We start from the raw sequence: 24543 nt of genomic DNA on the forward strand, positions 1-24543 counted from the left end.
GTAGAAATTAACCCTTGCTAGTGTGTCGTGTATCTTCCAGGCTTGCAGTGACAAATATCTTTTAGTCCTTTCTAGTAACGTAGGACTTAAACATTCGGGAAAGCGTCTCATGATAAGAATAATAAAAACCCATTGCATTGTTTGCTACATGTGCTCCTGGATTGCAATAAGACACCAATTTACAATAAAAAGAATTGAATTCCCCATTTTACCACACATGTGTATTTAATAGGTAATATGGTCTATTATTAATAATGGCTAGTTGATCCAAGCTGAAATTCGATTTTTTGGGTTATATTCATTCAATATTTATTTCCATATATTCAGATCAACAGCTTCTACAGTTTGAAGATGTTTTTTTTTTTTTTTTTTTAAATCAATGCTCACTTAAAGGGACACTATAGTCACCTGAACAACTTCAGTTTAATAAGGTTGTTCAGGTGAAAATACAGGAGAAAATACATTGAAAGCTAGGAACACCTCCAGTTGCAGTCACTCAGAGTGAACCAGAGGGACTTCTGAGTTGATGGGGGCATAATATGCCTCCATCCACTCAGATTTTCTGTGCACGAGCATCCAAACATTCAGTGTCTCCACCCTCTGCATGCAGACACTGAACTTTCCTCATAGAGATTCATTGATTCAATTCATCTCTATGAGGAGATGGTGATTGGCCAGGGCTGGGTTTGAATCATGCTGGCTCTGCCCCTGATCTGCATCTTTGTCAGTCTCCGCCAATCCTACGGGGAAGCACTGTGATTGGATCAGGCTATCACATGTCAGCAGACTGCTTGTTTTTCCTGAGTCTAACAGCATGCAGATTTACAGCTTCTGGCTTGAATACATTAATATTTTTACTACATTTATGGAGGCATGAGGGGCCCAGGGGAGCTAGATGGTCGTGTTAACACTATAGGATCAGGAATACATGTAGTTGCACATGTGACTATAGTGTCCCTTTAACTAGCAACTATGGACCTTGATAGACTTTGATGGTCCTCTTAAGCCTTTTTTCCATTTTAAATTACTGCTACTCTTGTCTGAAACATAGTGAAATGACTGTCAACGAGTCTTTTAACAGAAGGAGAAGAAATTAACATTGAGATTTGCTATTGGCCTGCACACTTGACAAAGGCACTATAAAAATACATTTTGTCCCTTTGATCCTTTAAATATTCACATTTTCTTTCTAAATAAATAGCATTCCATCCCAGATTTTATGAAAAAAATAAGTCCTTTATTTGTGAAGAACATTCAGTATCCTGGGGAACAATTTGATGGCATTTTTTGTTGTAATCTCAATAACTTCTTCCACTGAAATCCCCTTGATTTTGGCAATGTACTCTGCAGAAAACAGGATATTTTTTGGTTCATTGCGGACCTGAAATACATGGAAAACCAAGGAAGAATTTGACAAACAAATATTGATTTAATAATATTGATGCTGTAAATACTATAAACACCTGACTTCTAGATAGTGAGTAATCTTTTAGCAGAAGAAATATTTAGTAAAAAATATCCAAGGCCTTGATTTAAAAAGACTTTATAATCACCAGAATCACTACAGCTTAATGCAGTGCTTCTGGAGTCTAAAGCCTGTACCTGCAGGCTCAGCAACTTAAAAACTGCCTTTTCACTCAAACAGCTACTAGAGGTGCTTCCTATCTCGAGCTGCACATTCCACATTGAGATGCACTGATCCATGAGGAGATGCTGATAGGCGCATCATGGGATTTTTCCCACGCATGCGCAATAGTCTCCCAATGCCTTACTATCGGAAAGCATTGGGTTGGCTCAGATCATCAATATTGATGACAGTGAACAGCAAGAGGCAATTTAAGTTGCACAGCAGTTCGGCAGATAAGAGTTTAGTATAAACCGACTTGGTAACTCAGACAAAAAAGTAAAAGTTTCTCTAGACATCAATATACATAATTTAAAAATAAAACTGTTAAGTTTCAGTATAAGAAAATAATCGAGAAGTGAAAACTTGATGACAGTTGTCCAAAATAGTAGAGCAGACAAAATATCATATATATACTCGAGTATAAGTCGAGTTTTTCAGCACATTTTTTGTGCTGAAAAACCCCAACTCGACTTATACTCGAGTCAATGTCTGTATTATGGCAATTTACATTGCCATATTACAGACTGGGGGCTGTGGGAGCTGCAGAGCGTTTACTTACCTCTCCTGCAGCTCCTGTCAGCTCCCTTCTCCTCCGCGCCGGTCCGGTCAGCTCCTCTGTCAGCTCACAGTGTAAGTCTCGCGAGAGCCGCAGGGTCATAGCGTGGCCGCGAGCCTTACAGTGGGAGCTGACAGGGGAGCTGACCGGACCAGCGCGGAGGAGAAGGGAGCTGACAGGAGCTGCAGGAGAGGTAAGTGCTTCCTGCCAGCCCCCCTCCACTGAACTGCCAATGCCACTGGACCACCAGAGAGTGAGAGCCCCCTCCCTGCCATGTATCAAGCAGGGAGGGGGGACGAAAAAATATATATATATATAAATAATAATAAAATAATATTTAAAAAAATAATAATAAAATAAAAAATAATAATAATAAAACAAATATTAATAAAACAAAAAAACAATTAATATTAAAATAATAATTAAAAAATAACAATACCCACCCCCCACCAAGGCTGTGCATCATACTCTGCATCACACACACACACTGCACTCATACACACACTCACTGCACTCATACACACACAAACTGCACTCATACACACACACAAACTGCACTCATACACACACTGTAAATAAATATTCAATTAATATAATTTTTTTAGGATCTAATTTTATTTAGAAATTTACCAGTAGCTGCTGCATTTCCCACCCTAGTCTTATACTCGAGTCAATACGTTTTCACAGTTTTTTGGGGGTAAAATTAGGGGCCTCGGCTTATATTCGGGTTGGCTTATACTCGAGTATATACGGTAGCTGATTTCTGGCCTTAAATTTTCAATTGCCTTGTAATTTGTCCAAAATGCATTGTTTTTTTTGTGATAAAATAATAAAATAATCCTATATATTTTTTTTTTCTTGCCTTTTCCACTGAAGGACCATTAATTGAATCTCCAGCTTAATCCCCAAGATTAGCAAACCACTTTCTATGAACTTTAGTGGTATATCCTTTCTTCCTGATTTACGGTCTTCCTAAATTGCACTTGCAGTTAGAAGGAAAGATTCATCAGGTTCTGCCAATTAATATTACCTATTAAAGTTCTCCTTTTTCATATAAAAGCCATTAATACATTTAGACATTACATGCTCTATGCTGAATAATTGTGTGATACAAATGCTCTAAATCAGTGGTTCCCAACTTAGTCCTCAAGTACAGTCCAGGATTTAGGGATTACCCAGTTGTGTCTAAGATGATTTTAGAAAGAAAAGAAAAATCACTTTAGACACAACAGGGTAATCCCTAAATCCTGGACTGGTAGGAGGTACTTGAGGACTGGGTTGGGAACCACTGTTCTAAATGACTTGAGCTGGCTTTACCAAACGCATTTAAGGGGATAAAGCCTAAATATGATGCCTATGACTGGGAGATTCTTTGTAGTGCAGTCATTGTAACTTAGATACCAGCAAATATACCAGATAAAATATAAACTATTTATATTTTAGTTGCCGTTGAGATAGCTCAGTGGGTAGTGCTCCAGCTACAGTATCCGCATTGCCTGTGGAAACAGCATATCTGATTTACAGCTGGGTTCAATAATGCAAGCTAAATGTAAATATTTATACAAATTAAGCAATTTGTCTGTGAACTGCTTTACAATGCAAAACAAATCAAAACGCAAGTCAACTAGTGTTTCCTGTTACTGCCTTACTGAAAGCAGATTTTATTTATGCAGTTAGGCCACTGAGTAAATTTACAGAACTAAAATTACATTCTAGGCACCATAATTGCTTCAGCTCATTAAAGTGGTTATGGTTGTCGGATACAGTCATTTCAGTATCTCATTTACCAAATTAATAGAATTAACAAGGAAGGCTTTATAGCAGAGCTCATAACACTCTAGAATGTTATTAAAACTAGTTAGACTATCACTCCCCTCCAGAAGTAATTAAAAATGCAATTTACATAACTTTATTTCCCCATGCGTGCCGCCGGTCTCATCGAGGCCGCTCTGCCACTGCTGACTGAGATCATCAATAATTCTCAGACGATTTAAAGCTGGGAGGCTAGTGCGCGTGAGCAGCAAATCGCAGCGCTGAGCCAACCAGCATCTCCTCATTAAGATGCATTGACTCAATGCATCTCTATGGGGTGCGTATAACTGGAGACCCTGAACATCAGTCCTGAAATCTTTGCAGTGCTGAACTCAGGAAGTCCCTCTAGTGGCTGTTGGTGTGACTGCAACTAAAGGTGGTGTTAGGCAGGAGTGTAAACACTGCCTTTTTTAATAGGCGCTACCCTTGCCCCATAGTCATGTATAGCACCAGTCACAACAAAAAGGGGTAGTCTTTGGACTTGCAAGCTCTTGCAAAGGGGAGCAGCACATGCAAGCCCTTCCAAATCACTGCTGACATACCAAGTCATACCATACCAGGCCATAAAGTAACAAAAACAATCTGCATTTTTGTTTTCAGTTCAGCTAGTTTGGCCTAAATTTTGCACGGTAGTTGTCAACTCAGAACAAATAACTATTAAGAGAATAATCCCCCAAGTCTGTACCGTGTAGCAAGGTGACTTCTATATGTTCTGCTACCTCTGCTTTAAGATGCAGTAGATGTTCATTCTAAAATGCTAATCTGATTACACCACTGTGGTACAACATAATATGATAACGAGTGTGGTTAAATATATTGCAATCTGGTACGTTTTGTACAAGGAAGGTACTTTCAACATGGCTGTCTACTCAGCATCTATGATTTCATAAGGAAAAATATCGCACCATGCATTTTTTGACCTTGTCAGTCTTTGCGGTAAACATTGTGAGTAGAATTATGTGATGTGTAATTTGTTGGCACTTTATAAATAATAATAACTCTTTATTTTCCATAATATCTATATGCTGACAATACTCAGATTTACCTCTCCTCCCCTGACCTCTCTCCTGTGTCCTGGAATGTGTCACAAACTGCCTCTCCCCCATCGCTAACAGGATGTCTTCCTGTTTTCTCAAAACATAATCTTTCTAAAACTGAATTTGTCATCTTTCCCCCATCAAATAGTCCACCCTCATCTATCTCCCTACACGTCAATGGGACATCTGTTACCCCCTGCTCCCCAAGCTTGTGCATTGGAGTTCAGGTTTGCCATTTTCCAACTTAAAGTACAATTAAGGTTTTTGGTCATGCACTCATCATTTACTGACTTGACTATTGCAACTCGCAACCAATCTGCCTTCCAAATGCTGGCATTGCTCCCTCTTTAGTCTAAAATGTATTCAGGCTCATCTTCCTGACTGCCCGCTACTCTCACACCTCACCCCTTTGCCATTCTTCAAATTTGCTTCTTGTATCCTTCAAATATCCAATTAAAATCGCTAAAATTACAAAGCCCTCAATAATTCCACTCTTCCCTACACGTCTCCTTTTCTCAACAAATACATCCCTTCTCTTTCCCTTCACTCCGCTGTCATATACTTCTTTCCACACCGCTAACTCTCATCTACAGGAGTTTTGCAAGTGCTGTCCCATTTCTATTTAACTCCCTACCTCGTACAATCAGACTTTCCCCTAGCCTCCAGTACTTTAAGAAGTCACGGAACACACAAGTCTTTACTATTATCATCCTACTACGTTCCTGGATGACACTTCTTTTATTACAATTGCCCTCCTCAGTTCCCCTTACTTCCATAGCCCAGCTCCCTCTCTCCTTCCCCACGCCACTTTTGTTAGCTTATTTCGACACAAGCACCTTATCCATCAATCCGTCCTGCCTTCTGACATGCTTTGTATTCTTTACCACTAGCTTGAGCTTGGCCTTCTTGCTTGTCTATGTTATATTCTATTTGTCAATTACTTGTAATTAAATATCCCCATTTTATGACTGTAAAGCGCTGCAGAATATGTTGGTGCTATATAAATGCTAAATAAAAATGATAATAATTTGGAGGTGTGCCAGCTGCGATATGCTGGGTGAGGAGGAGTCAATCTTCAGGTAAGTAAACACATCTTTCAATCTATATATTTTGCTGCTAATTTTGCATAGATTAGAGGTATACACCGCATAGAATAGAGGTATACACCGCATAGAATAGAGGTATACACCGCATAGAATAGAGGTATACACCGCATAGATTAGAGGTATACACCGCATAGATTAGAGGTATACACCGCATAGATTAGAGGTATACACCGCATAGATTAGAGGTATACACCGCATAGAATAGAGGTATACACCGCATAGATTAGAGGTATACACCGCATAGAATAGAGGTATACACCGCATAGATTAGAGGTATACACCGAATAGATTAGAGGTATACACTGCATAGATCAGAGGTATACACTGCATAGATTAGAGGTATACACCGCATAGATTAGAGGTATACACCGCATAGATTAGAGGTATACACCGCATAGATTAGAGGTATACACCGCATAGATTAGAGGTGTACACCTCATAGATTAGAGGTATACACTGCATAGATTAGAGGTATACACCTCATAGATTAGAGGTATACACCGCATAGAATAGAGGTATACACCGCATAGAATAGAGGTATACACCGCATAGATTAGAGGTATACACCGCATAGATTAGAGGTATACACCGCATAGATTAGAGGTGTACACCGCATAGATTAGAGGTGTACACCGCATAGATTAGAGGTATACACCTCATAGATTAGAGGTATACACCTCATAGATTAGAGGTATACACCTCATAGATTAGAGGTATACACTGCATAGATTAGAGGTATACACCGCATAGATTAGAGGTATACACCTCATAGAATAGAGGTATACACCGCATAGATTAGAGGTATACACCGCATAGATTAGAGGTATACACCGCATAGATTAGAGGTGTACACCGCATAGATTAGAGGTATACACCTCATAGATTAGAGGTATACACCTCATAGATTAGAGGTATACACCTCATAGATTAGAGGTATACACTGCATAGATTAGAGGTATACACCGCATAGATTAGAGGTATACACCGCATAGAATAGAGGTATACACCGCATAGATTAGAGGTATACACTGCATAGATTAGAGGTACACACCGCATAGATTAGAGGTATACACTGCATAGATTAGAGGTATACACTGCATAGATTAGAGGTATACACCGTATAGATTAGAGGTATACAGCTGTGAAGGTGAACTTGTCATCCAATGTTCAGTTTAGTGTGTAAATGCGTAATCATTGTTTATAAGCCTTTTTCCAGTTGACTGTGAATACCTGTTTTTCTGGACCAAGAGCTGGAGAGTCTGTTTCTAAACATATGTTCTCTAGAGGCAGCTGTTTCACCAGTTTCTGCTTCTTAAAGCAAAGTATAAAGAGATTAAAATAGTATAAATATTCTAAGCTGTCATGAGTGATATGAACACAAGCAACATTTCAACCCAATACTTTACATTAAAATGACACTTTGTGGTTTAATTAGGACACTAAGAGCATCTATCAACATGCACTATAAAGGCAGAGTATTAAAACAAAATAATTATCTAGTCCTCCCAAATAAAATAAAACAATTATCTGCTCGGTAGTTTATGGCAAATACAGTTTTCCTGAAGATACCACTTATCGCTAGATAAAAACAAAAACATAAATTTAATTTAATCAAAAACAAAAAAACAAAATTAAGATTTTTTTTCTTTTTGAACTCTCAAATAAATGATTGCATTGTGTTTTCCTTTACTGATAATAAACAAATAAACTCTAAAGGTTATCAGTAAATGACCGGGAAACATTCTATCCCAAACGTATCTCTGTTAGACCTAGCTCATTTGTTTATAGTTATCTCATAAAACTATAAAATAAATAAGAACAACCCTTTACTATTTGATTAGCCGCATGGTGGTGGAAGTCCTGACCTTTATTCTATGGTCAGCATCTCCCTGGGCATTAAAGCATCTTTGATTGACAGAATATAAAGACAATAAAGGAAAACTACTATAATGCACAATGACGGGAATCTTTATATAACAATAGCTAGAGCTCTACCTGTTAGCTACCCCTATTGCGCACAATGATTACAACTTTTAAAACACAGTTTTCCATGTACAGTACATGGCTACATTTCTTCAAAGCTTGCAACGGTTAAAGTGCTTTGCCATCCGTGTACAAATAAAAATTATAGTAGAACTGTTTATAGAGTGTGCACAAAGATAGCAATCTTAATTATCCTTACTGTGTCATAGAGCGAACCAGGTCCCATCATAAAATAAAAAGCCAGCATGTTACAACTTGCAACTTATAAAAGTATATGGCATATATACTGATCAGCCACATTAAAACCACTGACAGGTGCAGTAAATAACATTGATTATATCATTACAATGGCAGCTGTCAACTGGTGGGAAATGTTAGGCAGCAAGTGAACAGTCAGTTCTTTAATTTCATGTTTTGGAAATTGGGAAAATATGCAAGCGACAAGACCTGAGTGACTTTGACAAGGTATATATAGTGATGGTTAAACGACTGGGTAAGAGCATCTCTAAAAGCAAAACGGCAAGTTTCGTGGGGTGTTCCTGGTATGCAGTGGTTAGTACCTACCAAAAGTGGTGCAAGGAAAAACAACCAGTGAAATGGCTTCAGGGTGATGGGAGCCCAGTGCTCATTGATGCATGTAGGGAGCAAAGGCTAGCCCATCTGGTCTGATCACACAGATGAGCTACTGTAACTCTAATTGCTAAAAGCTTAATGGATAGAAAGGTATCAGAGCACACAGTGCATCACAGAGCTGTAGACTGGTCAGAGTGTTCATAATGACCCCTGTCCATTAGCAAAAGTGCCTTCAATCGGGACATGAGCATTAGAACTGGAACATAGAACAATAGAAGAAGGTTGAATGGTCTGATGAATCACGTTTTTGTTTTCTTTTAGACCAGTGCTTGGCATGTGCGTTGTTTACCTGGGGAAGAAATGGCAGAAGGCTGCTCTATGGGCAGGCCAGCAGAGGCAGTGTTATACACAAATATTAGAAACATAGAATGTGACGGCAGATAAGAACCATTCGACCCATCTAGTCTGCCCAATTTTCTAAATACTTTCATTAGTCCCTGGCCTTATCTTATAGTTAGGATAGCCTTATGCCTATCCCACGCATGCTTAAACTCCTTTACTGTGTTAACCTCTACCACTTCAGCTGGAAGGCTATTCCATGCATCCACTACCCTTTCAGTAAAGTAATACTTCCTGATATTATTTTTAAACCTTTGTCCCTCTAATTTAAGACTATGTCCTCTTGTTGTGGTAGTTTTTCTTCTTTTAAATATAGTCTCCTCCTTTACTGTGTTGATTCCCTTTATGTATTTAAATGTTTCTATCATATCCCCCCTGTCTCGTCTTTCCTCCAAGCTATTTAAGATCCTTTAACCTTTCCTGGTAAGTTTTATCCTGCAATCCATGAACCAGTTTAGTAGCCCTTCTCTGAACTCTCTCTAAGGTATCAATATCCTTTTGAAGATACGGTCTCCAGTACTGCGTACAATACTCCAAGTGAGGTCTCACCAGTGTTCTGTACAATGGCAGGAGCACTTCCCTCTTTCTACTGCTAATGCCTCTCCCTATACAGCCAAGCATTATGCTAGCATTTCCTGCTGCTCTATTACATTGTCTGCCTACCTTTAAGTCATCAGAAATAATCATCCCTAAATCCCTTTCCTCAGATGTTGAGGTTAGAACTCTATCAAATATTCTTTACTCTGCCCTTGGGTTTTTCACATCCAGGATGCATTATCTTGCACTTATCCACATTAAATGTCAGTTGCATATCTTAGTATCATCAGCAAAAAGACATACCTTACCATCAAGACCTTCTGCAATATCACTAATAAAAATATTAAAGAGAATGGGTCCAAGTACAGATCCCTGAGGTACCCCACTGGTGACAAGTCCAAGCTTCGAATATACTCCAATGACTACAACCCTCTGTTGCCTGTCACTCAGCCACTGCCTTACCCATTCAACAATATTGGAATCCAAACTTAAATATTGCAGTTTATTGATAAGCCTTCTACGTGCAACAGTGTCAAAAGCCTTACTGAAATCTAGGTAAGCAATGTCTACTGCACCACCCTGATCTATAATTTTAGTTACCCAATCAAAAAAATCAATAAGATTAGTTTGGCATGATCTCCCTGAAGTAAACCCATGTTGTCTCTGATCTTGAAATCCATGTGTTTTTAGATGTTCAACAATCCTATCCTTTAACATGGTTTCCATCACTTTCCCCACTACTGAAGTAAGGCTTACTGGCCTATAGTTGCCCGACTCCTCCCTATTACCTTTCTTGTGAATGGGCACAACATTCGCCAACTTCCAATCTTCTGGGACTACTCCTGTTATCAATGATTGGCTAAATAAATCTGTTAATGTTACTATTTTGGCCACATCTATGGAATACCACAGTGGTTTCTTGAATTTTTTGCTTTTACTGACAAGCCTAATGCAATTTTCTGTTGCCTTCAGTAGTGCAACTTTTAAATAATCCCATTTCTCTTGGACTCTATTTAAATTGCTCCAGTCTGATAATGACTCCTTTACACATATTCTAATTTTAGAAAAGTCTGTTTTTCTAAAGTCTAAAACTTTTGTTTTTGTGTGGTGTGACTCAGTCACTGTTCTTATATTAAACCACACTGACTGATGATCACTGGATCCTAAACTTTCACCTACAGTAATATCAGATACCAAATCTCCATTTGTTAACACTAAATCTAGTATGGCCTCTTTACGAGTTGGCTCCTCAACTACTTGTTTTTAGAGACAATCCCAGTAGGGAGTTTAGAATATGTGTGCTCCTGGCACAAGCAGCTATTTTTGTTTTCCAATTCACATCAGGAAGATTAAAGTCACCCATGATGATAACTTCCCCCTTCATTGTCATTTTAGCTATTTCCTCAACTAGTAGATTATCTAACTCTTCAATTTGTCCTGGGGGCCTATAAATCACACCTACACGAGTTACTGTGCGATTACCAAATTCTAACGTAACCCAAACGGACTCTATGTTCGCCTCAGTGGTGTATCCTGGTTTTGTGCTGCCCTCAGGCGCCACCCCCACCCAACCTTTCCCCCCGCCCCGCATTCTAAATACACACACACACACACTCGCTAACAGACAAACACACTCACTAACAGACACAAACTAGCAGACACACACACACACTAACAGACACACACACTAACAGACACAGACACACACACACACTAACAGACACACTAACAGACACACACACACTAACAGACACACACACTAACAGACACAGACACACGCACTAACAGACACAGACACACACACTAACAGACACACACACTAACAGACACAGACACACACTAACAGACACACACTCACCCACCCACATTAACACATTTTTTTTACATTTATTTTTAACACATTTTTTTTTATTTTTTTTGACACATTTTTTATTTATTTTTTTTTAACACATTTTTTTTTAATTTAACACACCCCCCCCAGCCTCATTACCTTTGGGAATGCTGGGGAGGGGGTGTCTCTTCCTCCCTGGTGGTCCAGTGGCTGCTGGGCGATCGGGCGGCACTGCCTGGCGGCCGGCCGGCCGGCGAGGGAGCACTTCCCCTGAGCTGTCTGCTCAGCTCCCTCGCGCACCTCAGAGTGAGGCTGGGAGCCGGAATATGACGTCATATTCCGGCTCCGCCTCCCAGCCTCACTCTGCGGCTGGCGAGGGAGCTGAGCAGACAGCTCAGGGGAAGTGCTCCCTCGCCGGCCGCCCGCCCGCCCGGCAGTGCCGCCCGATCGCCCAGCAGCCCGCCGGCATGTCTGTTAGCCGCAAGGCTAACAAGACATTTGCCTTGGGCATTTGGGGGCGGCTTTTTTTGCCGCCCCCTGGAAAATGCCGCCCAAGGCAAATGCCTTGTTTGCCTCGCGGCTAATACGCCCCTGGCTCGCCTCACTAACTTTTATTAGGCTAGATTTTATGCTATCCTTCACATACAGGGCCACCCCTCCCCCTTTCCTGCCTTCCCTGTCTTTTCTATATATAGAGTACCCTGGTATTGCTATGTCCCAGTCATTTTTCTCATTATACCATGTCTCAGTAACAGCGACTAAATCTACACTATCAGTTGCCATTATTGCCACAAGTTCATGGATCTTATTCCCTAAACTGCAAGCATTTGTAGACATGACTCTAAGCTTATCCTTTTTTTTTAACACACTTGCTACAGGCACCTTCTGTCCTTGTTTTGGGGGACAATTGGATTGATGTTTTATCACCATTTTGCCCCCCCCATCTAGTTTAAATACATCCTAGCAAAACCTCTGAACTGCTCACTGAGAACATTTGTTCCCTTTTGAGAAAGATGCAAACCATCTTTTTTGTACAGTTTATTTCCATTCCAAACAGAGCTACCATGAGAAATAAAGCCAATTCCTTGCTCCCGACACCATTCACCAAGCCACAAGTTAAAGTCCCTAATACGCATCCGCCTGTCGTTCTGAGTGTTATGCACAGGCAGAACTTCAGAGAATGACAGTGTGGAAGCAACCTGCCGTATATCATTGGAAAAAACACTAAAAACTTCCTTAACCTCTGAAACCTCATTGCAAGCCAAGTCATTTGTTCCTAGATGGACAAATACATCCAATTCGCTTTCCTGCTTTGCTCACTTAACAATATTACAGATACGTCTCCTGTCTCTGTGAGCAGAAGCTCCGGGAAGACACCTCACAAGACCACCATCGTCCATCTCCACACCTCTTATGATGGAATCCCCTAACAACAACTGCTTTCTATTAGGCCTCACCATAGTCTCTAAGCCTCTTTCCAGAACACCACTAGCCTCAGTGCCTCTCTCCACAACACCACTAGTCTCAATGCTTCTCTCCACAACACCACTAGCCTCAGTGCCTCTCTCCACAACACCACTAGCCTCAGTGCCTCTCTCCACAACACCACTAGCCTCAGTGCCTCTCTCCACAACACCACTAGCCTCAGTGCCTCTCTCCACAACACCACTAGCCTCAGTGCCTCTCTTCACAACACCAATAGCCTCAGTGCCTCTCTCCACAACACCACTTGCCTCAATGCCTCTCTCCACAACACCACTAGCCTCAATGCCTCTCTCCATATCACCATTACACTCTGAAAGTGCAGAAAATGAATTATGTAGAGCAACAGACTGTGCAATATGCCTTTTATCCACAACTCTAAGTCCACCAGATCCTACAGTGATCCATCTGCCATTCCTAGTATGTAAAACAAAAAGGAGGAAGAGTCTGCGCTAATTCAATTAAGCAGCAACCCTAAAAGGGAGATCCCTCGGGAAACCCTTTATTGAAAACAAGAAAATGCAAGAATGGGGGTCAAGGGCTGCGCTTGAACAAAAGAAGTAAAAAGTGTATAAAAATATATATAGATAAAATAAGCAATAATAATAAAATCAAGTAAAGTTCATCCGGATGTATAGAAAAATAAATATAAATGAAATTTAAACAGTCTCACTGGTGTGTAATGATACGGTAATAATCCTCAAGTGTTGCTCCGTCCGTATGGTAGGTAGTCCATATATGTGAAAATAAAAGAGAAAAGAAAAAGCTGCCAATGGTGAAATATTGTATGTCCAGATGTGGTATATATTCAAAGGAAATGTATTTCACTCACATTTGTTGGAGCTTTAGCCAGCTCTAGGAGAAAAGACACTTAGTGGTTTGATCCCCACTATCGGATGTACTTAGATGGTTGGTCCGTCTATCCGGCTTGGGATTCCTGTAGTGTAGGCTAGGACCTACTCAGATATGCGTTGTTCTTTAATGCTGGGGAGATAGGTCCGCCTTTCCGGTATTGGATGGTAGATGTCCACGGAATATATATAAAACAGCAAATAGTGCTCTCAGTGTGAACAACAAGGTAATATATTTAAAAGAGTTATACTTACAAGAATAGAGCAGACAGGTACTGCTCTATTGCCACAGCGCTGGTGGAATTATCCCCACCTAAGGATTTCTTTTGACGGGATACACTCCGAATAAAAAATAAAAAATAAAATAAATAAAATATAAAATAAAATAAAAAATAAATAAATAAAAATAAAATAAATAATAAAATAAAAAATAAAATATAAAATATAAAATAAAAAATAAAATAAAATATAAAATATAAAATATAAAATATAAAATAAATAAAAAATAAAATATAAAATATAAAATAAAATATAAAATAATAAATAATAAATAAAAAATAAAAAATAAAATATAAAATAAATAATAAATAAATAAAAAATAAATAAAATATAAAATATAAATTATAAATTATAAAAAATAGAAGGATAACCTTCTATTTTTTATTTTTTATTCGGAGTGTATCCCGTCAAAAGAAATCCTTAGGTGGGGATAATTCCACCAGCGCTGTGGCAATAGAGCAGTACCTGTCTGCTCTATTCTTGTAAGTATAACTCTTTTAAATATATTACCTTGTTGTTCACACTGAGAGCACTATTTGCTGTTTTATATATATTCCGTGGACATCTACCATCCAATACCGGAAAGGCGCACCTATCTCCCCAGCATTAAAGAACAACGCATATCTGAGTAGGTCCTAGCCTACACTACAGGAATCCCAAGCCGGATAGACGGACCAACCATCTAAGTACATCCGATAGTGGGGATCAAACCACTAAGTGTCTTTTCTCCTAGAGCTGGCTAAAGCTCCAACAAATGTGAGTGAAATACATTTCCTTTGAATATATACCACATCTGGACATACAATATTTCACCATTGGCAGCTTTTTCTTTTCTCTTTTATTTTCACATATATGGACTACCTACCATACGGACGGAGCAACACTTGAGGATTATTACCGTATCATTACACACCAGTGAGACTGTTTCAATTTCATTTATATTTATTTTTCTATACATCCGGATGAACTTTACTTGATTTTATTATTATTGCTTATTTTATCTATATATATTTTTATACACTTTTTACTTCTTTTGTTCAAGCGCAGCCCTTGACCCCCATTCTTGCATTCCTAGTATGTCTCTGTGGCAGTGACCTTGCAGCAGTTCCAGCCTGAGTTTGTTTACAACATAATTTACAAACCTCAGTCTTCAAAAATACAATCTCCTGCCGCAAGATAGAGAACTGTCTACAGATTAGACAACAACCAAACCTCCAAAAAGTGGAAAGTGAAACAAATGCATAGCAACTATTACATTGAACTAAGTCTGCCATTCCAATGAGGTGAATTAGTGTTTCCAAACAGTAAACCCTATCACAGCGATGATATTGCCAGCGAAAGTGAGTTTTTTTTTTTATTTTTCACACACAAACTGCCCTTTTACTGATGATATAATTGTTGTGATACGTTTTACTGTTTACTGTTTACTGTTTTAAACACTAATATATGTGTTCAGCGAAGTCTCCTGAGTACAACAGTATCCCCCATGTACAGGATTTATAGTGTTTGAAAGCTACAGGGTCAAATATAAGGCTTGATTTTCTGGGGTTTTTTTTTCACATTAAAATTTGCCAGATTGGTTATGTTGCCTTTGAGAGTGTTTGGTAGCCCAGGAATGAGAATTACCCCATGATGGCATACCATTTTGCAAAAGAAGAGAACCTAAATGGGGTATTATCAGTTTTTTTTAGTGACCACCTAGTCAGAAACACTGACCAAAAATAGCGTTCATAATAGTTTTTGGCATTTTTAACACACAAACAAATATAAATGCTAACTTTGGCCAGTGTTTGCGACTAAGTGGCTAATAAAAAAGACTGGACATACCCCATATTGAATATTTTGGGTTGTCTACTCTACAAAACTATGTACATTTGAGGTGTGATTCAAAGATTTATGACAGATAACAGTGTTACAGTGTCACTATTGATAAATTTTCAAAATAGCAATGTCCTACTTGTACTTATAGCCCTATAACTTTCCAAAAAAAGCTAAGAACATGTTAACATTGGGTATTTCTAAACGCAGGACAAAATTTAGAAACTATTTAGCATGGGTGTTTTTTGGCAGTTGTAGATCCGTAACAGATTTTGAGGGTCAAAGTTAGGAAAAGTGTGTTTTTTTCAATTTGTTTCATTATATTTTATAAAAAAAATGTATAGTAAATTATACCATATGATGAACATAATGGTATCTTTAGAAAGACCATTTAGTGGTGAGAAAAAGTGTATTTAATATGTGTGGGTGCAGTAAATGAGTAAGAGGAAAGTTACAGCTAAACACAAACACAGCAGAAATATAAAAAACAGCCCTGGTCCTTAACGATAAGAAATTTGAAAAACGGTCTGGTCACTAAGGGGTTAATGTTGTGGCTGATCAGTGTATGGTGGCTGGCAATTAAAAAAGGTGCAACTGGGTTTGACCTGATAATGCTTAAACAAGTTATGTGACATAACACAGAAATAGACTGCTAAAGGAAACGTATTCTTTTTATAAATGGGTTAGTAAGGATTTAGAAACGTTACCTGTTCACTTCTAATGATGGAGGGAGGAATGGAGAAGTAGTATCCAGCTTTAACACCTTCCATGGCCACCGAGGGTTTCCCATCAAACGCATGCAGCAGCACCTTCTCCGCTCCTGAAAATAAATGAACATTCCGAAACGCCTTTTATTCAATGCCAGCATACATTATACCATCCCATGTATGGCTTTACTACAGCAACATACATAGCACCAAACAAAGAAAAAGGTCAGTCACCTTACCAACCTTCAAAGACGGCATACCTTGCTCTTTTAAAAGATTAATAGTAGGTCTTCCAGCAGAGCGCGAGTGAACATTTCTGGGGAAGAAAATAATAAGACTGCAAATGTACTAGTGTAGAAATTTTACTGACAATCAAAGCTGCATTGAATGCATTTTTAAGTACTATGGATACCATGTACTTTGTAATCTTTATATTTTTGGTAATATAGTTTGCTAAAAAATGCATGCAACAATATCTATTTATCAGCACATTCAATGGTAAAATAAACAGAAAAAAAAAAAACCGCTAATTACAATGACTGAGAGATTACATTTATTGTAGCTTGGTTTTTTTTTTCAACTTGAATGTAGCTTGTTTTTTTAAAGGTTTGAGCAGGAAGCAAGTTGTAGTATTGTAGTATGTTATGGTAGTAGTATGGTGCTTGGAGTGCCCTGGACCCCCTTCCCCCCGACACACTGTAAGGAGTCGAACCTTCAGCTAACACTCTTAGGCAATGAGCTAATCCACGCAGGGCTTCAGGCACTACCCAAAGCAGACTATGGTTTCAGTGTTCCTTTAAGAGCGTTTAAATGGATTAAAGGTAGTATGTGCACCATAGAAGTGAGAGAGTCTTGACGATCTGACACAGACAGTGATTATGAATGCTGGCTAGAAGACACGATGGCCTCCTAGCATGTGGTTCACTTTTAATATAGACAAAATTAAACGGATAATAAACACACAAAAAAACTTGAAGCTTGCAATCTATGATCTGAAAGTTCTGACCGTGGCATCAGCCGTCTAACATTTACACACATTAACCTGATTCCTTCTTAATGTATAGTCAACCAACTAAAAATATACATTTCAAAATGTAAAAACAAACTATTACCCAATTGTTAATCAGATGAGTAATGTCTCAAAAGGTCTAAACAATTTTATGGTACAAGAAGAAGCTCACAGTGGTAAATTGAGCCGCTTTGCCAATTCTATCTGCTGAATGAAAACGTTTCGCTGTTCTTCTTTCTGATCATCTGTGGATGCAATCCGCGGGGTGAAATCCAATCCGACCTGCAGGGAAAAACAAGGCTAGCAGGGATATCAAGGAAGTACAGTTTCCAAACATCGGATTATGTCAACAGTTTTATTGAAGCTATGGCATGTATTTTTGGCTGCTGTCAGATATGAAAACAGTGTTATCCACAAACTGTCATAATTCATTCTTGCAATCAGCAAGTTAATTGTACTGTTTGTCTCTTTGTCTAAATAAAAGACATTGAAACAATCCATGCAAAAGATATCACTAAACAGTCATAGCAACCATAGCAGCTACAATGTGCTCTGACTGAGTTCAGTTCCCAATCTCTCTATTTGGCTGCAAAATTGAAGCAATGATAGAGGATTCTTCAGTATTTATTGGGTTTTAATAAACAATAAATATAGTACGAGAGCAATTGATTTGCACAGCTGGGCCAAGATCTCTTCCAAAATACAACCACTACATATTTGGTTGTTGGACATCCACAGTCTGTGCAAATTCATATTCAGTCCACAAGGACACTTCATGCAAAAAGTTAACCCCTTAAGGACCAAACTTCTGGAATAAAAGGGAATCATGACATGTCACACATGTCATGTGTCCTTAAGGGGTTAAAAAACATGCACATATTATCCAGCTCTTTCATTTTTTCATTCAATGAGATTACTTTTCTATTCTGATGGCAGAGCCTGTTCCTTGCAATATCCCGGTTTTGATCTAGAGCCAATTGTCTTCTCCTTGTTAATTCTTATGCAGTGCTACCTTCGCTGACCCAGCTTGGTCCTGACTCTGAGTCAGTGCTACCTTCACTGACCCAGCTTGGTCCTGACTCTGAGTCAGTGCGACCTTCGCTGACCCAGCTTGGTCCTGACTCTGAGTCAGTGCGACCTTCCCTGACCCAGCTTGGTCCTGACTCTGAGTCAGTGCGACCTTCCCTGACCCAGCTTGGTCCTGACTCTGAGTCAGTGCTACCTTCCCTGACCCAGCTTGGTCCTGACTCTGAGTCAGTGCTACCTGCCCTGACACAGTTTGGTCCTGACTCTGAGTCAGTGCTACCTTCCCTGACCCAGCTTGGTCCTGACTCTGAGTCAGTGCTACCTTCCCTGACCCAGCTTGGTCCTGACTCTGAGTCAGTGCTACCTTCCCTGACCCAGCTTGGTCCTGACTCTGAGTCAGTGCTACCTGCCCTGACACAGTTTGGTCCTGACTCTGAGTCAGTGCTACCTTCCCTGACCCAGCTTGGTCCTGACTCTGAGTCAGTGCTACCTGCCCTGACCCAGCTTGGTCCTGACTCTGAGTCAGTGCTACCTTCCCTGACCCAGCTTGGTCCTGACTCTGAGTCAGTGCTACCTGCCCTGACCCAGCTTGGTCCTGACTCTGAGTCAGTGCTACCTGCCCTGACCCAGCTTGGTCCTGACTCCGAGTCAGTGCTACCTTCCCTAACCCAGCTTGGTCCTGACTCTGAGTCAGTGCTACCTGCCCTGACCCAGCTTGGTCCTGACTCTGAGTCAGTGCTACCTTCCCTGACCCAGCTTGGTCTTGACTCTGAGTCAGTGCTACCTTCCTTAACCCAGCTTGGTCCTGACTCTGAGTCAGTGCTACCTGCCCTGACCCAGCTTGGTCCTGACTATGAGTCAGTGCTACCTGCCCTGACCCAGCTTGGTCCTGACTATGAGTCAGTGCTACCTGTCCTGACAACGCTCATTAGTTGGTGAATAAACCCTTCTATCTACAATCAGCTCTTATATCTGTTGATGTTTAAATACAATCTATCTCATGAAATCCATCAAGCTTGCTGTGTAGAAGAATAAGTGTTCATTTAAGTCTGTTTAGTTGGGCATCATCATTAAACTCCCACTGTGTGAAACTGACAAATATAAAGAACAGAGCCCATCTATACAACGTATAATGAGTGGTCAAACGAATCTGAGGCGTGGGAGACCTTCACTGCCAAACTATGAATGGATCTCGATGTCAACAATGAGTTTACTTGTCTATTCTCAGTTAAGTGCTTCAATGTTTTCCATTGAGGACTGCTTATCAACATTGTGACTTCTGTGCAACTGAGAGATAAATGCCATTAAACTCTAAGAAATAAATTGTTAATCTGTCCATACTTCACCAATGGCTGTCAGTTCGTCTTTATAGAGTTCAATTAGAGGCAAGGCTTCCTCCACATCCTATGAGAGAAACAGAATATACTAGACTAAAGAGAAAAATAAAATCAAAACAGTACCACACACGGTAACTACAAACACTGTAACAATGTTTCGGCACATTTTCCATCTGATTAAAGGCTCACTGGGTAGAACATACATGATCTCAATGAGACAATAAAACACCCAAGGTACCAGCAGTGAGAAAAGATGTATGGATAAAAAAAACAATAAATATTACCCTTATACACCTTGTATTGCAGATATAATAACATTCCTCTAAATCTTCATACATATTATCATGCAAAAATACCTACAAATATAAACATAAAAAACGTGGTGGTATTGTAACGTTACACCAATGTGTATTTAGTGATTAGATCAACTCACAAAAGTAATGTGCTAGAAGGTTTATCACACAGAACAGTGTATGGAAATTCTTCAATCTTTATCACGTGCAGTACTTGTTGGAGACTAAAAAAAGGCAAATATCCAGAAAGTAAAATCTGAATAAAAGGTTTCTATTATCTAGCAATCCTGCGCTATAAATTTGCCTTTTTTTTCTAGACTCTAGCACATACTGGACTTTATAAAGATTGAAGAATTTCCATAAACTATTCTATGTGAAAAGCCTTCTAGCAAAAAATACTTTTGTGAGTTGAACTAATCACTAAATACACATTGGTGTAACGTTACAATACCACTCTATGTCCCATTTGTTATGTTTATATTTGGAGATATTTTTGTATGGTTATATGATCTCAGTGAGAGTTGACTTTTTTTTAAAATTCTTTATTTTTGCAGTGCATAGGTTAACATTAAAGAGTAATATGATATCATAGCAATTACAATACTTAAGAGAGAGAAAGCAATATTGGCTAGGAAAGTCTACAACAACAACAACAACAACAACGGATTGCAGAGTGTGTCTGAAGAGGGTGAGCTACAACAGGTGTATGGTAGTGGTGCATAACTGATAACAGAAACCGGATTAAGTTTAAATGTTTTCCTTTGCCCTAACGTATTATGGACATCTGCTGTGCCTAGTGATAGTGTGATAGTGGGCCCAAGATTAAATCAAGGCGAGGGCTCATGAGTGTGACAGCTAGGGCGCAGGATGGTTATATGACTGATGATCAGTAAGGAACATCAATAAAAACAGATAACTAGGTATGGTTTCTCAAAGTGTTAGATGGAACAGCTCCACTTAAGGTTATGCATGTGGGTTGAAGAGATTGGAGCTGGGGGGAGGGGGGAATGGTTACAATCATGCGAGCTAACAGGGTCTCGTCTTGCCCAGTTTCGGCCCATATGGGCCGCTCTGTCGCGGTTAACATAAGGTGAGTGAACACTTAAGTGATGAACAACTTTTAAACAAAACAAAATAAAAGCATTAAAGAAAAGAAAAGTGAAAGGAAGAAAAAGGAGACACAAGACCCAACACTAAAATTGCTGCAATCAGGTGATAGCGACACCTTTTGCTCCTCGGGATGAAGGACTGCATGGGACCACATTGGCTGGATCCCATGTGTTTGTAGCGGGTCGAGTGTTAGGACTGATTTCCAGGGAGGACAAAACTACGTCCATTTCTGATGCTTCTGTGACTGTGTTTTGCATCATTGTGCTGGAATATCAGCGTACGAGGCATGCCCCAGCGATATTTCAGGCCCTGGGACACTAGCCTGGATGTCTAAGCGGCTTCCTCCACTGAAGTGTTGATCTAGAGAGGTCAGCGCAGAACGTGAGTTCCATGTCTTTGAAGTGGTATGGGGTCTTCCCCCTGGTGGCATTTAAGATGGCTGCCCTGTCTTGCCCGTTTTAAAATGTAACCAGGAGGTCACTGGTAGCTGGGGTAGTAGCGAAACATGCCATCCAGCTGTATACCCTTCGCTGTTTTAGGGGGTAGTACGGCCATAAACAGCCTGCATAAGAAGGGTGGTATCTTTGTCACAGTAGTGATTTCTGATATACCCCTGATCTTCAGGTGTTTCCACCTCCTCTTATCCTCCAGAGCTGCCAGCTAGCTGTCAAAGTTTGTCTGAGCTGCGGTGAGGTCCCTCACCTGCTTCTGCAGGTCTGAGATTTGGGGAGTATGCATTTTCACTGTTTGTTCTACTGTGGTTAGGCGGGCTGTGAACCCCCTGACATCTTCCCGTACTTGGGATATGTCTGCAGAAAGGCTTTTACGGAGGGTGGCCAGGAGAATAGTCAGGATGGCTGTGGTAACCGGTGTTGAGACACTTGCTGCCTCCAGAGGAGGCCTGGGACGTGCCTGGTATCCCAGGTCCTCTGTTCCAGGAGGGACTTTATCAGAGACGTTGGAGAAATCATCCAGCGCATCCGCCATGTCCGGCCCGCTCGCACCATGTAACCTTCAAAAGAACTTGCTTATGTCGGCTGAGAACCCGGGCCGATCCGGCCTTCGTTTCCTGTTCTTCTGCCTCATATGCTTGTGGACACCTTTGTTTATTGCCAGTGCAGTTTGTGTTTGAGAAAAACACCTTCTTTGTAGGTTTTTTGTACCTTGTCGACAGAGCTCCGCAGACATGCGACCGCTCTCATCGTGAGTTGGCTCCACCCCAAGAGTTTACTTTTTTAAACTACAATGTCATATTCTTTCCCTGTATGGCTTGCATTCAGGGACATAAATCACATAACAAGGACATTTAAAATGCACATGCATGTGTTGATTTTTGTAACCCACAACTGCAGCGATTAGTGATTGACTGTAGCGCATACCCATATAATGAAAGATAGTCTGTCACTGACTGCAGAAAAAGACATATTTAGCACAAGTTTTTAGAGCTGGAAAAAAATACATGTTTTGAAGAAGTAAATAAATGCTTTAACGTAGATCCTGCAACAGAAAATGTAATTTAGTTGAAAATGGTGACATTAACATCATCAAGAATCATCATTTTGCTCAAGATAACTTTATGTTTAATCCATAGCAGATAAATACAAATCTCACTAATTTTTGTAATGACACATTATAGCATTTTACCTTTAGAGTAGCGCTGCGTGGCTGTTCTGCAGTTCCTTGCACTGGATGCACCCCAAGGCAAGGAAAGACGAAACCCGCATGTCTGGAAGTAGTAAAGTAAACGCATTAAACAACAGAAATGTCCAAAAATGACACTCAGGATATCCAAGGTAACTATTAATAAATGTTTCTAAAAATATTTAAAGGGGACATTTAGGTGTGTATTTGCTTTATTGGTTTGGCTTTATAAACTGCTGTCAGTGCAGCGCAAATGTAATTTTAAAAGACGTGTCATTGTTTATGCATTTTTCATGGTTATTCACTAGCATGTGAATTGCTGGAAGTTCAAAGTAAATTTTACATTTTGGGTTACAACAGCCAAACCAAAAAAAAGGTGAGAGCTCTAAGAAATCGGGGGGAGCACCAAGGGATGGGGATGGGGGGGAGGGAGGAGAGAGCACTAGGAGACAGGAGGGGAGAGCTCTGAGGGACAGGGGAGATCACTAAAGGACAGGAGGGCAGAGCAGTAAGGGACAAGAGGGGAGAGAGGCTGAGAAAGAGGAGAAAGAGAAGCACAAAGGGACTGGTAGGACTCAGCCCCTATCCTACCCCACAAACTCTCTCTTTCACACTACACACACAATGCTTCCCTATACATACACAGAAACACACAATGCATCCCTACACACACAGAAACATACAATGCAACCCTTACACACACATAATGCAACCCTTACACACAAAGACAATGCATCCCTTGCACACATACACAAACACACATAAACACAATGCATCTCTTACACACACACAAACTGCTTCTCCTACACACAAACAGAAACATAATGCATCTCTTACACACACACACACTCAATGCATCCCTTACACACACTCAATGCACCCCTTACAGACACACACACTGCATCCCTTACAAACACAGACTCACACAATGCATCCCTTAAACACAACCAGAAACACACAATACATCCCTTACACACAAACACACACTGCTTTCAATCCCTTACACTAAACACACTGCATCACCAACACAAACTGGTATCCCTATACACTACATTCCATAAGCACACACTTTAGATCCTCTACACGAACATGTAACACATTCCCTACACACTCCACTCCCTGTGAGTGAACTCATGGGTGGAACATGTAGGTGGACTTATGGGTGGGCCTTATGGGCATACTCACCATCGCCATGGGGGCCCAGACCTTGAGCAATGGATCTGCTTCACGGAGCTGCTTCACGTTCCCCCAGAACATTGACATTTGTGACTACAGTTACAAACAGCAGTCAGAGAGCCTGTTCTACACCAGACCAGTGGGGTGAGACTGCAGCCAGAGCCCATCATCATCCTCATCTGGTAGTAAGTAGGCAATCTAGTATATTATTAGTGACACTAATCTCTAATTTACCTCACATTAAAGAGACACTATAGTCCCAAGAACCACTGCAGCTTAATGTAGTGGTTCTGGTGTCTATAGTCTGTCCCTGCAGGCCTTTTAATGTAAACACACACTGTGTGCAGCACTGG

General features: G+C 40.1%; 2 protein-coding genes across 3 annotated transcripts in view; both read right to left on the minus strand.

Moving 5' to 3' along the window:
* Positions 1-1223: 1223 nt before the first annotated feature.
* The window catches only part of LOC134585951 (putative deoxyribonuclease tatdn3-B), a 29192-nt gene continuing 5872 nt past the window's right edge, over positions 1224-24543 (minus strand). The window contains exons 4-10 of one of the 2 annotated variants that reach the window (XM_063441440.1): positions 23018-23099; positions 19975-20037; positions 17780-17889; positions 16859-16914; positions 16599-16711; positions 7369-7446; positions 1224-1381 (exon numbers count right to left, since the gene is read on the minus strand). In XM_063441440.1, the coding sequence (XP_063297510.1) occupies positions 1238-1381; positions 7369-7446; positions 16599-16711; positions 16859-16914; positions 17780-17889; positions 19975-20037; positions 23018-23099 (646 nt within the window). In that variant the 3' untranslated portion in view covers positions 1224-1237. Of the gene's footprint in view, positions 1382-7368; positions 7450-16598; positions 16712-16858; positions 16915-17779; positions 17890-19974; positions 20038-23017; positions 23100-24543 lie in introns of both variants that reach the window. The other variant, XM_063441439.1, reaches the window with a different exon arrangement.
* On the minus strand, positions 18500-19904 carry LOC134585383 (golgin subfamily A member 6-like protein 2). The gene is made up of 3 exons (XM_063440786.1): positions 19848-19904; positions 18914-19543; positions 18500-18871 (listed from the first exon to the last, which is right to left on the minus strand). The coding sequence occupies exons 1-3, from the start codon at positions 19902-19904 to the stop codon at positions 18599-18601; spliced, it is 960 nt and encodes a 319-aa protein (XP_063296856.1). The 3' UTR covers positions 18500-18598.

Source organism: Pelobates fuscus, chromosome 2, assembly GCF_036172605.1.
Source record: "Pelobates fuscus isolate aPelFus1 chromosome 2, aPelFus1.pri, whole genome shotgun sequence".
Taxonomy (NCBI): domain Eukaryota; kingdom Metazoa; phylum Chordata; class Amphibia; order Anura; family Pelobatidae; genus Pelobates; species Pelobates fuscus.

Bases quoted from the DNA above. Each gene is read 5' to 3' on its own strand.
- LOC134585383 (XM_063440786.1), bottom strand. From the start codon at position 19,904: ATGTTGATAAGCAGTCCTCAATGGAAAACATTGAAGCACTTAACTGAG. The intron at 19,544-19,847 runs GTAAACTCATTG...TTGTCAGGACAG, and splicing joins ACTTAACTGAGAATAGACAA to GTAGCACTGACTCATAGTCA. The intron at 18,872-18,913 runs GTAGCACTGACT...GTGTCAGGGCAG, and splicing joins ACCAAGCTGGGTCAGGGAAG to GTAGCACTGACTCAGAGTCA.